This window comes from Melitaea cinxia, chromosome 9 (assembly GCF_905220565.1).
Source record: "Melitaea cinxia chromosome 9, ilMelCinx1.1, whole genome shotgun sequence".
In the NCBI taxonomy this organism is placed as follows: Eukaryota; Metazoa; Arthropoda; class Insecta; order Lepidoptera; family Nymphalidae; genus Melitaea; species Melitaea cinxia.
The window spans coordinates 7,047,151-7,063,616 of NC_059402.1; the positions used below are offsets into that span (position 1 = coordinate 7,047,151).

The 16,466-nt window shown below is 36.4% G+C and overlaps 2 protein-coding genes across 2 annotated transcripts; one reads left to right on the plus strand and one right to left on the minus strand.

Annotated features, from left to right (window-relative positions):
* Nucleotides 1-36: 36 nt before the first annotated feature.
* Nucleotides 37-2,499, minus strand: LOC123656603. Its single transcript, XM_045592272.1, has one exon. The coding sequence runs from the start codon at nt 2,497-2,499 to the stop codon at nt 37-39; it is 2,463 nt and encodes an 820-aa protein (XP_045448228.1).
* Nucleotides 2,500-4,101: 1,602 nt separating this feature from the next.
* LOC123656763 lies at nt 4,102-16,457 on the plus strand. Its single transcript, XM_045592423.1, has 17 exons — nt 4,102-4,838; nt 6,057-6,283; nt 6,383-6,445; nt 8,188-8,402; nt 8,477-8,756; nt 8,839-8,966; nt 9,082-9,345; nt 9,466-9,598; nt 9,676-9,719; nt 11,180-11,272; nt 11,376-11,414; nt 11,504-11,545; nt 12,066-12,233; nt 13,265-13,456; nt 13,738-14,102; nt 16,289-16,344; nt 16,424-16,457. The coding sequence occupies exons 1-17, from the start codon at nt 4,601-4,603 to the stop codon at nt 16,442-16,444; spliced, it is 2,568 nt and encodes an 855-aa protein (XP_045448379.1). The 5' UTR covers nt 4,102-4,600; the 3' UTR covers nt 16,445-16,457.
* Nucleotides 16,458-16,466: the final 9 nt, after the last annotated feature.

Genomic DNA, 16,466 nt, shown 5'->3' on the forward strand with positions numbered 1-16,466 from the left:
TCTGTAATCCTTAATTTCTGAGTCAGTCTCTTCACGCTAAACTATTCTCTGATAGTCAACATGTTTTCTAGCTATCTTTACCTGTCTGTACATTTTTATGATATCAGCAGTAAGACAGATAGGATGCATCCGCCATCGCATTATGATATGTCGCAATTCCGGCTGCAAAGTCGGGCCGACCATTAAAGTGTCATTTAAAGACACGCCATTGGCACTTCGATCTGAAGCGTTAAATACAACTCTAGTTTTGGTCGTACTTTTATCCGGTCTCAAAACTGCATGATGCGGTAACCATACTTTTTCCCCCGTTTCTTCTACCTTTTCTATTATTTCTTCCATATGACCAAGAGTAATGTATTCCTTTAATACTTCTGCATAATCCTTCTTTACTTCTAAATTTTTTGACAATCTCTTTTCCAGACTAAACAATCTCTTTACTGCAATTGTTCTTGTATCTCCATAAATATTTTCAACATTCGTCTTGGGTCGGAAAGGCAATTCGACTACATAGCGACCATTTTCGTCTCTACTTTTAGTAGCGGCAAAATGGTTTTCGCATTCTTGCTCCTCAGGAGTCAAGACTTTTCCGCGTTCCAAGTTAGGTTCTGATTCTATTTCCCAAAAACGTTTAAAGAGATCGTGATCGTCGAGTTGAATATGCATATTCACAATAACATTATGACATTTGGGGTCACTAATGTTGCCTTCATTTACTAATCCTGACAATACCCATCCAAGGTAAGTATCCTGCGCAATCATAGAACCAGTAGGGTGTTTTAGTACCCCATTTTTCAGGATCTTACAATATACCTCGGCCCCTAATAAAATATCAATCCTATTAGGTGAATTGTATTGAGGATCTGCCAACCTAATACGACCTATGTCTTCCCAATTAGGTAAGTGAAATTTTTTCTCTGGTAACACTGAAGTTACCTTCCGTAATACATGAGCCTTTACCTGTAATGTAAACGTGGGGTCATGAAGGGACTGCATGTTTACCATAACCACATATTTTGAGGTTAAGTCACTCTGACCGCCACCTAAACCTGAAATGTAAGTCTTTGATGCTGTTTTATTTAAACATAAGTATTGAACAGCTGCTTCCGAAATAAAAGACGCTTGCGATCCTTGGTCTAACAACGCTCTTAATATCTGAGACGAACCATTGTTGGACTCAGCTTTTATCAAAGCTGTTGCTAATAAGGTTTGGCTCTGTATTCGATCTGTCACAAAATGACTAACAATATTATTATTGTTAGTGGCTTCATTCGTCTTTAAAGACGATTCCGGTTTTGGCTCTTCTGAGTCATCAGTCTTCGAACTGGCTCTACCGTGAAGAAGCGTGTGATGCTTCCTTCTGCATATACGACACGTTATTGGTACACGACACAGCTTACCTGTATGATTGGTTCCCAAACAATTATAGCAAAGACCTAATGTCTTAACTATAGACTGACGGCTATCAAGATCCTGCTTGGCAAACTTACTGCAGGAAAACAGTTTATGATTTTCAGCGCAATGAGGACAAATTGTTTTGGAAGCGACGTGCAAAGATTTAGGCTGATAAGTAGTTTGTTTTACTGGCTTAAATTTATTTTTTGAAGACTCTACAAATTCTAGCGCACGGAAACGTTCTTCTAAAAATTGTTTAAAATTATTAAATTTAGGTAACTCTACTGATAAGCTATTAACGTACAATTCCCACTGCTTCCTCGTTTCATCGTCCAATTTCATACTAACAATATAAATGATAATAACGTCCCAAGACTCTACCTGAATACCTAAATTAGACAATTCATGTATACAATCCGTTGTGGTATCAAGTAAATCCTTGAGAGCATTAGGCGATTCAAAAGACATAGTACGTTGAGCAAACAAACGCTTTAAAATACAATTTGACATAAACCGCTTATTACTATATCTATTTTTTAATAGTTCCCAACATTTCTGGTAATTGTCACGTGTAACTGGAATGTGCTTTATTAATTGTTCTGCTTCTCCTTTTACTTGAGTTTTTAAGTAATGTAACCTCTGAACATCATCTAAAGCAGCATTGTTATGTACTAACGACGTAAAGAGATCCTTAAATGAAGTCCATTCTGCATAGCTACCCCCAAACACTGGAATAGATATTTTCGGTAATCGAACAATAGAGTCTTTATTTCCGTGAGATTTAGAAGGTTCCCGGCTTATAGACGACGATTTCTCTATGGAGTTTAACACTGTCTTAAGCTCACTCTTGTAAGTTAAGTAAATTTCATAACCAGTATTAAATATATCATTTTTGACATAATAACTTTCGTCTAATTTCTCCTTTTTGTATGCACATATAATCTCTTCGTGCTTCTGATTGAACTTAAGCATTGTGCCTTCCAAGCTTTTCAATCTCGCACTGATATATGTTTCAGTTATTCTATCTTTAGGTGATTTTTTAAAATTGTTTCTTCCTCTTTCTATTTGGTTTATAAAATCGTCCATTAGTCTAAAGTCGGCTTCCATTTTCGTTTGAATTTATATATGTATTAAAAACTTTTACAAGTCCAACTTATTCAAAAATTTTGCTAAGTCTAGTTTAAGCCGAATTATTCTAAGTGTTTTGGACTTAGCACGGTCAAAATAAAATCGGGCATAGATTCCTCGTCTTGTCGTTTTTTCGCGAATTATTCTAAGTCCTAGCTAACACTTTAAAATTTTACAAGTCCACTTTTAATAATATATTTTCTAAGTTATTTTATCACTATATATTAAAGATTACTACACTTACACTAAATAAGATTCAAATTATAGCGTACTCACAGTTTGTTGCACTTTACCACTTCACCAGATTGTAAATTTGGCTCCTCCAGTTAGTTCCAAGTTTCTCCACCAGGTGGCGCCACTGCTGCACCGACTTCTTAATTTGTAAACTTTGCACAATCACGGCGACCTTTTTAATTCGTCAACTAACACTGAACTATTTTTTTTACTCGATTAGAAGTAATATTTAGGTGTACCAATATACTTTTCAAAAAGCGATCCGGCTCGAAGGACCTTTGTTTCTCAGTCGATAGAGCCAGGGTCAATAAAACTACCATTGTACCCGGAAAACGCATAGCAATTTATTAAAAATATTCTTAAACTATATGTAATTCAGAAAACGAAACGTTAGCATGTTTAAACACAGGGCAGCGCCATCTAGTTTTACCTTATAGAAATATTCTAACAATTATAACTAAATAATATAATGATTTTCAAATTATACAATATGTATGTATGTATGTATTTCGAAAAATAATTAAAAACTGTACATAAAATCAAATATACGCGTATCCACGAAACTACGTATAACCGATTACACATAAAAGCGTTACGACCCACGACTATTTTGTAGATAAATAGATCTGTTTAAAAATCGTATAAGACAACCCTTCTATTGTATGTATAATAATTTAAATTATGATATAGTAATACAATATAAAATTAACAATATTGTATTTAGAATAGTTTCTCAAAGAGACTTTCAAAATTTTCGATATGACGTACTTTAGTTGGTTCTTATTTACTAACACAGGTTCTCTGCATAATACTGCGCAACACTGCCTAACATTGACATCGACATATGTAAGTGGCATGGAGCATGCTCCATGGTAAGAGCATTAAATAGGTACTTAGTAAAAAAAGTACCCTTGATGTTCTAAACAAAACATTAAGGGTACGTTCCACTAAACTCCCGCGACCACTGTAACACCTCTGTGTCGTTCTACCTAAGGCCCGTTAGAAACAACTGTCAATGTCAGATTGTGAATGTCATCAGAATTTGATGAACTTTTCAAGTCATTTTCCGCGTTCTATTAAGAGCACAACGCCCGCGGCGCCCGTTCTATCGTTCCACTTAAGGCACGTGGCCGTCGCAAGCGATTGCTCGGCGTCATAGGTGACGTCACTGCTTGCGACCACATCGCCCACAAAATATAGGCGGGTCAAAGCAGGCTTTCATCAAAACGTGGCGGAAATTTTAAAAAAACAAGTGTCAATGTCAAATTGTGGATGTTATCTCTTATTCGATTCTGCAAAAACAATAACAAATTCCCGAAAGTCCATGTTGAATTAAGTTTTACTCCAACCCATGCGTTCACTCGTATTCACTCACAACCTCCACAGCTGCATGTTTTCACCATGCCACCATATTGTCAGCACACAGCGCTCAAATATGCATTCCACCTATAAAATTCGCCTAGAACGCCCGCGGCGTTTTTACGTTAGTGAGACGTCAATTTCAGCGGTCGTGATCGATGCCGTTGCGGGCGTTAAGTGGAACGTAGCCATTGTCGTTGAAGGAAAACACTTTGTCGAACACTGCACTCTTTTTTGTGTAATTGGAAAACATCATTTATTCCAGGCTGTATAAAGTATGTGAAATACAAGCTTCCATGGTAAAACATAAAACTAGTACGACACCAAAGAGTTGGTGTGTAATTATCTATACTGTATATGTTATAAATAAGAAATACGTACGTCAAAGATAACGTTGTCTTTTCTTGATTATCGTTCGTTTTCTATTTTACTTAATATTCTTCCGACTGTTTGTTTACTTTGCCAAATAAAAAATAAATCGAAATCAATGTCATATCATCCTTGGGAAAAAACTATAAAAAACAATCGGTCTGATTATAAATATGCTCATAACTCAATAAAAAATGAATTTTACCCAAAGAAAAAAGTTTTCGTCCCTCATAACGATCAAGCTAAATTCACGATTATCGGAAATAGAGTCACAAAAGAATTTGTTTACTGTGTTCACATAGCAAAAAATTTGCATAATTATCGGCCAAAAGTATTTGATGCTCCTATCATAAGAGGTATTTAATAAACATATTATAATTAATATTTTTCTTTGGCGTTCATTTAATTATTTTAGCTAAGACACACAAGAGTTCTATACAAATTAATTACTAAATATAGGAAAAAATGTTATCATTTGGTTCAAGCTAGGAAAACATGTTTGTTTTTTTATATAAAACTAGATCGGCAAACAAGCGTGTGGCTCACCTGATGGTAAGCGATCACTGTAGCTTATAGACGTCTGAAACACTATAAACATCGCAAGCGCGTTACCGCTTTCCGCACCCTATCCCCAATTCCCCACAGAAGCTCTGCTCATCTTACTCACCAACAGAAATACAGCACTGTTTGAAAACAGTATTATTTAGCTGTAATCTTCTGTGTGCAGGAAATTTGTTGCTGTGCCCTACCTCAGTTGCTAGAAAATATCATTATTTAAAGAAAATCATGTTTTCATTCACATTCTTCGCTTAAAAATATGGAATGAATAATTTTGTCCAGTACATTTAAAACTACTACTACTACTACTCAATTTCGGCTCATACATAGAGACAAAGGCTCAAACAGCTGCCAGAAAACTGGGCGTCCTCTCGAAGGTGAGACAGTACTTCACTCCGGAACAGCTTCTAAATTTATATCAAGCGCAAGTTCGATCATGCATGGAGTACTGCTCTCATCTTTGGGATGGCTCAGCCAAGTACCAGCTGGAGCTTCTCGAGTCCATTGAGAGACGAGCCAGGAGGCTCATCGGTGATGATGCACTGGTCGCTGCAAAGCTGCAAAGCTTGCATCATCGACGGAGGGTGGCCGGCCTATCGGTTTTTTATCGGATACACTTCGGAGAGTGTGCGCAGGAACTCCATAACTTGATTCCCCCTTCCTCCTTCCATCATCGTACAACCAGACGCTCTGCGTTACGCCACCCTTATATGGTTGACATTCCCCTTATACGCACTAAGCGATTCGCTAGTACATTCTTGATCCGTACAGCCAAAGAATGGAACTCTCTACCAGCGTCTGTGTTTCCAGAAAATTATAACCTGGGGATCTTTAAGTCGCGAGTGAATAGGTTACTTCTAGGTAAGCGTGCTCCATCTTAGACCGCATTTTCACTTATCATCAGGTGAAATAGTGGTCAAACGCAAGCCTATCATTGTATAAAAAAAAAAAAAAAAAAAAAAAACTATTTGATTTTTTATTCGAATAAAGTGTTTTTTTTTTACCTCTGAATCCAGAAGTAACTACTGTGGAATGGCCAAAAATTTGGAACGATTTGAAGCTACAATATGGAGGTCTTGCATACTGTTTAGAAAACCAAGTAGCAGTAATCCTCAATGATAAATTTCTAGGAGGAGCAAAAGAGTTCAGGGAAATAATAGAATCAAGATATTATTATCATGCTACGTTAGATTATTATAAAGAAGGTGTAAATAACTTTGCCAATTTCATAAGATCTTCTGGGGTAAGACTAACCTAATCTCTTTGAATAAAACATAAATTAGGCATTGTATTAACCTAAAATCTTTTCATCAATTGATATACACATTTCTTGTACTTGTAGAGGCCATGTGCTTACATGCATATTTTAATAAATTGTGAATGCGCAGGAACTTTAATTTTCATGGTAAGTAAATATGCAATATAAATTACCTAATTGATATTTGAAATGTTTACTTTAGTTTTTTATAGACTACTAGCGGACCCGGCAGACGTTGTCCTGCCCGGAAAATAGCTACCAATTTTGATAGCTTACATACTGATAGCAGCACCACCTAATGGGTCCAATTGAGATAAAAACTAACATATATTCCAAGTTAGACAAAATTACAGATGCTTACAAAATTTGATAAAAATTGATTCAGTAGTTTCAGAGCTACATACAGATAGCAGCGCCACCTGCCAAGTCCAATTGAGATCAAAACTACCATATCTTCCAAGTCAGACAAAATAAAAAATTCTTACAAAATTTGATAAAAATTGGTTCAGTAGTTTCGGAGTTACATACTGATAGTAGCGGAACCTACCAGGTCCGATTGAGATAACAACTACCCTATCTCCCAAGTTGGACAAAATTATAGATGCGTACAAAATTTGATAAAAATTGGTTCAGTAGTTTCGGAGCTACGTACCAATAGCAGCGCCACCTATCGGGTCCAATTAAGATAAAAACTACCCTATCTCCCAAGTTGGACCAAATTACAAATGCTTAAAAAAATTGATAAAAATTGGTTCAGTAGTTTCGAAGTTACATACATTTAAAATTTTCTTTGTTAACGCCCACCCCCGTAATCCTTATTGGGCACGAGTTATCCTAAAATCCACTCATCGATCATTTCCACATCACATATAGGAAATTCGTACCAAATTTGGTACGAATCGAGTCGATAGTTTAATAACGGGAATTTTCCATTGTTAACGCCCCCGCAGCAATATAATAAGTAATGTGAAATAGCTAGTTAATACCATTTTTCATCATCATCATCATCATCATCATCATTTCGGCCTATCACAGTCCACTGCTGGACATAGGCCTCCACAAGTTCACGTCAAAAATGGTGTGAATTCATGTGTGTTACCCATAGTCACCACACTGGGCAGGCGGGTTGGTGACCGCAGGGCTGGCTTTGTCGCACCGAAGACGTTGCTGCCCGTCTTCGGACTGTGTATTTCAAAGCCAGCAGTTGGATAGCTATCCCGCCATCGGTCGGCTTTTTAAGTTCTAAGGTAGTAGTGGAACCGTGTTATCCCTTAATCGCCTCTTACGATACCCACGGGAAGAGAGGGGGTGGCTATTTTTTGATGCCGTAACCACACAGCATACAGCAGTTTTACTAGTAATAACAACAATTTAATATTCAAAACAAGAACTTAAATATATATGTACATATCCGCATGTATACACATTCGTCTTTACATGCACACACCTCTAACTACAATGGATAAGACTGAACATAACCGTTTACTGGTTTAACGTAGTACTTGAAACTGACTAGTTATGAAATTCATTATAGTTAAGTTGTTCATATCAGTGTTATCCTATTTTGGCCATATTCATTACGTATAGTGTTTTATACCATTGTATCATAACGCTGCTGAATTGGCTAGTAAAAAAATAAAATAAAAAGAAAGTATGATGAGACTTGATACATAATACATTTTCAAGTAAAACAATTTGACTATCAAGATACTGCCTTGTTTATGATTACGATACCACATCTCACATCTGCGTTATTTTGCGTTCGTGGGAACAGCGCCACACCGTACAACGGTGCCGCAAAATACCTACACATAGATTTAAGTAGATAGTTTAGAATATTTTTATCTTATTTAGAATGCATAAGATATTATCTATATCAAATTATACAGCTCTACGCCGATCTAGTACCATACACATGTGAAAATTTCCTTCGTCTTTGCCAAGCTACTAAAGGTGGGTATTCAGGAACTCCTGTACATCGTATTGTTAAGGATGGTTGGATACAATGCGGTGGATTTGGACTGAAAAACTCAGAATTAGATTGTGAGAATTTTGTCGTACCCCATGATAGGCGTGGTGTACTCTGCATGGCTAATGATGGAATGTAAAGTATATAATTAAAAGTAACTGAATTGTTTCCTTTAGTACATCTTAAAGTTACGACGGCAGATTTTGTAGACATGCTGATTGTTCCACGCAATTTTTTGTTTTACTGCAACCAGCGACATGGATGGCTAATAAGTACGTTGCATTTGGGCAACTAATCGATGGTGAATCTACTTTAAAAGCAATTGAATCAGTACCAACATTTTACGAGTCTCCAGAATTTAATATAATAATACAACAAGCTGGTATATTAAACTTAGAATGTCAGGATATAAGAATTAATAAAAATGCTAATGAGTACTTACAAGGACATATTGAAGATCTAGTCACTTTGGGAGATTTACTTTATCAGGTACCTGCAACGTAGTTACCTACATATTAAACAAAAGGTACTAATTTGGTAACGGTAAATCTTCAAATATTTCTATTTTAAGGATCTCATAGAAAGAGTTTTCCTTGAGACAGAGTTGAAACGAGTTGCCCTTCAAGAAATCGAAATAGATGAACACGAAGAAACTGATAATAAAGATGATGAAATGGGACATATTCGTGCAACAGAAAGGTTATAATGATACATTTTACTATCCTCAAATACGTAACAAATATCATACTTTCTTGTTTGTCTCTATTTCTAGTACGGTGAAGTGAATCGTATTTTATGGATTTAATCTTAATAGGTTTATTCGTAAAAAGGAAGATATTGAGGAGTTACAAAAAAGTCAGACCTACAACAGTAGAGCAACGTCTGCTGTGAGTGGAATACAGGAAAACAATGAATTTGATGTAGAAGTTTACGATTACGAACCGGAAGAAACATCGTATAGATATTTCTCGTTACCAGACAGTGTAAGCTTGGTTGTAAAGCCGGAGAAGCCTTATTACATAGCTTTTACTGACGTTCTTTATCCGGGAGAAGTGGATTCTACATACGATGTGAAAAAGTTAGAATGTATTTAAATGTACCTAATTAGTTACTGAAATGTTTGCACCTAATAATGCGTAAATTTACTAAATTTGACACTGTTAATTTAAAATAATTGTAATGTTTTGTATGTGTGTAGATTTCTGCGTGGTGATTATTGTCTTGAAAGTGATTTGCGAAACTATCCGCCAAAAAAAGCAATCACAACGAATCTATCTTATGTATCAGAAATGATTAAATTCGACGAAGACTCTGAAATAGCTTCAAGTATAGTATCAATTGATTTTTTTTATTAAATTACTGCGGGTATTCGTTTTAATACGTGCTTACTTCATTACTTACAGTGGAGTCAATCAGTTCGGAAGATGAACAAGAAATAAGAAGATATTTAAAGTAAGTATGTAAAGAAATTATTATTTAAGAAGATTTATTAAAAAAAAAATTTAAACAAAAATACATAATTTTTAACCGAGAGACATTTACAAATTCAGACTAAGCAAATGTGACCTCAGTGAGAATGTTATCTTTATTATAAACTAGCTGCCCGGACAGACTTCGTTCTGTCAAAAGTTAGTAATAAAAATTATTATTATTTTTTTTTTGTATTAAACTTTCCGTAGGCCTTAAGGAACATACAAAATAAATTAGCCGAATTGGTCGAGTCATTCTGTAGTTATGCGCTTAGCACCATTCATTTTTATTTATATAGATTTTACTTTGTGTATACGACCCGTCCCCGCCATTAATTCCTTTTAAAATCAGCTCTGGATTCTTGTACCCAGTTCAGTCTCTACTATAACCCGTGTGCCCACACAGGGTCCGAGCCCAGGGGCCCCGACCTTAAGGGGCCCCCAATGTCTGACAAAACTCACTTTTATATCTATCTTAATGAATAGGTAATACTTATATTTCGAACTAAAACGAAAACTTTATCTTAAAATACGTCTGTATATTTTCTATAAATCTGTAAATTCTAAATATTTTTGAATATCATATCAATTGACCGCTCCAGCGGGGATCGAACCCGCGTCTCCGACTGACCGTGTCGGAAAATTTCGATCTAACGGGTACATCGTTCTATAGCTTAATTGGCTAAAGCGCCGACACGGACACGGAGACGTGGGTTCGATCCCCGCTGGAGCGGTCAATTTTTGATATGATATTCAAAAATGTTTAGAATTCCTAATGTGTGGGTAACACAAAAATAAAATGTGTGAATTATCATCATCACATCATCACTATTATCAGAGTACCTATTTAATGCGTGCGTTTTGCAACGTGTCTGTAATCGGGTCAAACTAACAACCAGCATTTTATTCAATAAGAGATCGAAAGCTCGATTACCAATATACATCAAGATAATGAAACAACTTTTTCGGATTTTATCGCGGGAGGAGTCCTCTGTAAAGTATCCAAAAAACGTCGGCACGAAAAAAAAATGTCGTAAGCCCCAATAAAATCCGAAAAAGTTGTTTCATTATAATGAGTGAAACTCGCGTAAACCTTAGAAAACAATATATCAAGATACGTTTTCTAATTACTTGTGTTTAATTTTATTTTTCTTTTAACTTCATACGCAAACAAGTTACGTCTGCTTAACATGACATAGTGCAATTTGTATTTTTACTAGAAGTGAAAAAATTTTAGTTCGTATAACTTATGTTTTCCTTTATACCGACTTCCAAGAAAGAAGGAGGTTCTCATTTCGACTGTATTTTTTTCCAAAGCTATTTGTCAGCAGAGCGGAAGTTTGCTAACTTTAATTACGTTATAGAGCGTTATAGGCAGGTACTTCAAGCATTTTGCTGGATACAGAGGTACCTAAATTATAAATTTGATATAATTATTTTTAGACTCAATGTCGATCGCGTGAGTTTTGCTGGTGGTGTAATAAAGAATATTGCAAGGGGCGTTGGTAAATACAACATATTTGAGGATACGAGGAAGTGAGTTAAATTTTTGAGTTATCTATAGTTATAAATAATTGTCTTATTTCTATTTCTATCTTTAAAAAAAAATTAAATTCAAATTAATATTTTCATGCGTCAGGTCCGAGCTAATAACTGATGAAGAACTTAGACGGTTTAGGTGAGCTCTAATTTATTAATACTTGCAAAACGACGAATATACGTATTATATATTGGACACAAACGAATCTTTTTTTTTCTCATTCGCAGATTAGCGTCCATGGATTATCGTTCAAGAGAAAGCCACGAGAAGTAAGAAATATTGTATTGTGGATCCTAAATGAGGCTTTCATAGTCAATTATAAAAAATGAAATATTTAAAATCCAGCAGAAATGTTTGCTCGTTTTAATAAGTTCGTCTTATCGTCTTGTACTTTATACTTCCTACTTTCAAATTTTTTTTCTTATACTTCAAGCGGAATATTTATGTATATTTGAATTCGATAGCAGCGTGCCTCTTTAGTCGCTAAAATGTTTTTACTTAAACGACGAATAGGGTCCTTAGTAAGAACCAAACCTATAACTACACAGCCTGCAGATTTCTGTATGAATCATTCGATTTCAAAGACTGTTCTTATAGACTTATAGCTATGCTATTATTTGATAAATATCACCTTGACGCTATTACCAACGAATTATTGACTACGTACGACTAAAAGGTATGAAAATTCGCCGCGAACCATATCGAAGAGACATCTTAGTATCTATTGCGAGACTTAATTTTTTTTTTTAATGTAATTTTATTTTATTTTAATTTTTTTTTGTCTAATAGAAAAGTATCCATAAGCCTACCAGGTAATAAAAAACAGCCGAGCAAGATTAAACGACGTCAAACCGGTTTCGTTAGACCTGAAGACCTAGAGAAAATTTACTTGATACGTAGACAAAGCTCACAAGATGTAACAGAACTAGAGGAAGACGAATCAGTTACAGGATCTCGGTAAAAAAATAAAATGCCGATTACTTACATATAAATTGATTTCGTGTAATTGTCCATCCAAAGTAAGTTTCATTGAGGTACAGCATAGCAGGAAATATTATATACTGCTAAATAATACTTACTACACACAAGCAATGTTGTTCCCGTGATGAGTAACGTATCCAGAGCTCCTGGAGAGCGTAGGGTATCTCTGCAACGCTGCTTCAGATTGCGATGCTTCTGATATTGCAGGCGCCCATAGGCTACGGGAACTACTTATTATCAGGTGGCACGGGCTGTACGATTGTTTATAACTATTGTAATATGTATATATATATATATATATATATATATATATATATATATATATATATATATATATATATATAAAAACAGTCAAATCGAACATGTCCACCATACAAGTAATAGTTTAAAGTTTAATATTTAAGTCGCACCCAAGTAGAGAAATTCTAAATTTATTAACAGATTAAACAAAAAACTTAAAAGATATGTTTATTTGTACGCGCTTATAATGGGGTGTACAAATTCTCTTTTTTGCTCTAAAATTCTGTTTGTTGGAATACATCAAGCTGGAAAGCATACAAAGCGAAACGGTAACATAACATAACAATACACTTTATTGTACACCAAAACAGAAACAATACATATTATGGACTTAAACAGAGTATCATCAGGCACAAAGGGCGGCCTTATCGCTAAAAAGCGATCTCTTCCAGGCAACCTAGGGGCAGAGGAGATGGTATTGTGTCAGTGTAGGTGTACAAATTGAGACATAAACGTTTGAATATATTTACATATATATATATATATATATATATATATATATATATATATATATATATATAATTTTATTCACGTTGAATATCAAGATAATGCTTCCTGACAGCCTTTTTAAAAATAGAAAGCGATTGTACACGGTAAAGAAAAGCAATTGAATCATTTACAATAATTTTCACTTATAATATATTAATATAACAATAATATTTTAATTGTACTTTACAAATATTATTCTGAATATATTTTTATTGTAGAAAAGTACGTATTGCTGAATCGGCAATTTTATCACAAACGGGTTCGAAGCCGAGCCGGCGACCGACCGGATTCGTGCGACCTTCCGATCTCACGGACTCCGACCTGGACGTGAGAAGACAATCTGCTCTATCACGTTTATACGATGATCTATTTGTTGAATCAGATACCGGACCGACACTTAAAGAATACAAGTAGATACTTTTTTTTACTTTGTGTCTAAATTATAGTCTGTTCGCGTTAAGAAAATAATGACTCATCATCTTCACGTAGCTCGTAGCGTCGCATCATGAATCATTAAATCGTAGTGAGTTGGAACGCTGTTTTCAATTTACCAGTTGTTGTAAGCCCTTCAACGGGCGCTCTATAGATTAGACAAAGTATTATGTTTTAGGCGCTTTCTAGATGTGCATTTGACCTTTTTTATAACTTGTTGTGTATTTCATAATTCCGGTTTTTTTTTCTTTATTTCTAGACCAGCAGATAGGAAACCACATAAGAAATTTATTTTGACCCAATCACCTCTATCCCGTATAAAGAGCGGTGACGAAGCCAAAAATGATTACTTACGGACATCAGTAACTATTGAAGACAGTTCTTTTGATCAAGTTCTGAACATGCAACACGGTCGTAAGACCGCTCGGAAAATTTCATCCGACTATGTGAAAACCATAGATCAGATAGAACACAAAACCGAAAGTTCTATTCGAAGCGTCGAATTCTCTAAAACTCGTCCCTCCATAACAGTATCAGAATATCAACAGAAAAATTTGAAACTTCTAGAACAAATCGAAGACGCAGCTAAACTGAAAGCGCAAAAATCATCGCTGAGGAGTTCTGGTAAATTACTTTTCATATCGTCAATAACAAATAATTTGTTCTGCGTATTATAACACTGTGTTATTCATAATTGGTATAATCTTAAATTTTAATATCTATACAAATAAATAAAATTGGAGTGTCTGTTGTAATATTAAAGTAACCGCTTTTTACTAAATGCATATGGATGTATACATGGTACATATACTAAAATGACAGAACTCGCGTCTGGATGTTGCAGGAAAAGCTCCACCAATCTCAACTCGTGCTGACTGCATTATGGCAGAAGTACGCATACGCCAAAAAGAGATCCTTAAAATCCTGCAAACTCTAGACGTGAACAAGGCCAGCGGACCGGACGCTATACCAGCGATAGTCCTGCGTACATGTGCCCCTAAGTTGTCTCCACCTCTTACACGCCTGTACCGCCTGTCACTTAAGACTGGCAAAGTGCCGAAGTCTTGGAAGCTTGCCAACGTGCAGCCTGTGCCCAAAAAAGGTAGTCGTGCAGACCCTGTCAATTACCGTCCCATCTCGGTCACGTCCATACTCTGTAAGACTATGGAACGTGCACTGAACAACAAACTCTTGGCTCACTTGGAAGGTAACGATCTCCTCAGCGACTGGCAGTACGGTTTCCGCCAGCACCGTTCGACTGGGGACCTTCTAGTGTATGCCACACATATATGGAGTGAGGCCATTGACAAACACGGCGAAGCACTTGCCGTGTCTCTCGATATCTCGAAGGCCTTTGACAGGGTTTGGCACGCGAGCCTTATAAGCAAGCTTCCTTCATATGGTATTCCACCTGGCCTTTGCACTTGGATTTCTGACTTCCTGAGCGAACGTTCAATACAAGTTGTCCTTGACAGGTACTCGTTGGACCAAAAGGCTATCGACGCCGGTGTTCCTCAGGGATCAGTCTTGTCCGCTACCCTATTCCTGCTGCATATTAACGATCTGCTAGTCACCGGTACCTTTGGGTATGCTGACGACAGCACAGTGACAGATAGATACTTTTCGAGTGCAAGGGCTAGTAAGGATGTTATCCAGTCTTGTCGAGAGGATATGGTCAGCCGCTTGAACGTCGCCCTCCAGGCAGTCTCCGAATGGGGCGATGCCAATCTGGTCACGTTCAACGCTACAAAAACACAGGCGTGTGTGTTCTCCTTTAAACGGAGCCCTTTACACCTGGCTCCGACTTTCCGGGATGTTTCTGTGGAAATTACCGACTCCCTACAGCTCCTCGGTGTAGAACTATCGTCCAATCTGAACTTTAGGCAACACATCGAGTCCAAAGCAAAAACTGCAGCAAAAAAACTAGGTATTCTCTCTAAGGTCAGGCGTTACTTCACTCCAGAACAGTTGCTTCAACTATATCAAGCACAAGTTCGGTCTTGTATGGAGTATTGCTGCCATCTTTGGGATGGATCCGCCAAATACCAACTGGCAACTTTGGACTCGGTGGAAAAACGAGCTAAGAGACTCATAGGTGACCCTACTCTGACAGACACTAAGTTGCAGAGTCTCGATCATCGGCGTAGGGTAGCTCGTCTGTCGGTGTTCTACAGAATATATTTAGGTGAGTGTGCGAAGGAATTGCACGATCTAATTCCCCCAACAACCTTCCGCCATCGGGACACTAGGCGCGGTCGATCGTTCCATCCTTATGTCATCGATATGCCACCTACGCGCACAAAACGCTTTGGCTCTACTTTCCTGATGCGCACAGCTAAGGAATGGAGCTCGTTGCCCGCGTCTGTGTTTCCCGAACGATACAATCTGGGTGCCTTCAAGGCCAGAGTGAATAGGCTGTTATTAGGCAGGCATGCTCCACCTTCGTCCGCATCGTCACTTAACATCAGGTGAGATTGTGGTCAAATGCCTGCCTATTTGTCATAAAAAAAAAAACATTTTTTACAATTTTTGTCTGTCTGTTTAATTGTTCCGGCTAATCTCTGAAACGGCTGGATCGATTTTGACGAGATTTTCACTGGAAAATAGCTGATGTAGTAAGGAATAACTTTTGCTACTTTTATTTTAAAAATTTATTTATTTTATAACTCTGCAAACGGAACAATAACTTTTTTATAAAATTTCACACGGACAAAGTCACAGGTACAGCTAGTATCAAAATATAGTTTTTATTAGATATAATTAATATTTGTATGTCAACTTTTATTTTTGTTTATTTTTTCTTAATTTAGGTTCTTTGCGTGGTTTACGCTTGCCGGGTGACACTCCTTTATATTCAATGACTGATGTAAGAATTTATCCACATATATTTAATTATGGGCTTATAATTATTAATATTGAGTATTAAAAAAAAACTCCACTTTTAGATGGATGAGGCGGAGAAATAACGATCCAATAATATAACCTTGT

Excerpts from the sequence above, each read along its gene's own strand:
- LOC123656603 (XM_045592272.1), bottom strand. The coding sequence starts at position 2,499 with ATGGAAGCCGACTTTAGACTAATGGACGATTTTATAAACCAAATAGAA.
- LOC123656763 (XM_045592423.1), top strand. The coding sequence starts at position 4,601 with ATGTCATATCATCCTTGGGAAAAAACTATAAAAAACAATCGGTCTGAT. Across the intron at positions 9,720-11,179 it reads GAAATAAGAAGATATTTAAA|ACTCAATGTCGATCGCGTGA; the intron begins GTAAGTATGTAA and ends AATTATTTTTAG. Across the intron at positions 11,546-12,065 it reads TCAAGAGAAAGCCACGAGAA|AAAAGTATCCATAAGCCTAC; the intron begins GTAAGAAATATT and ends TTTGTCTAATAG.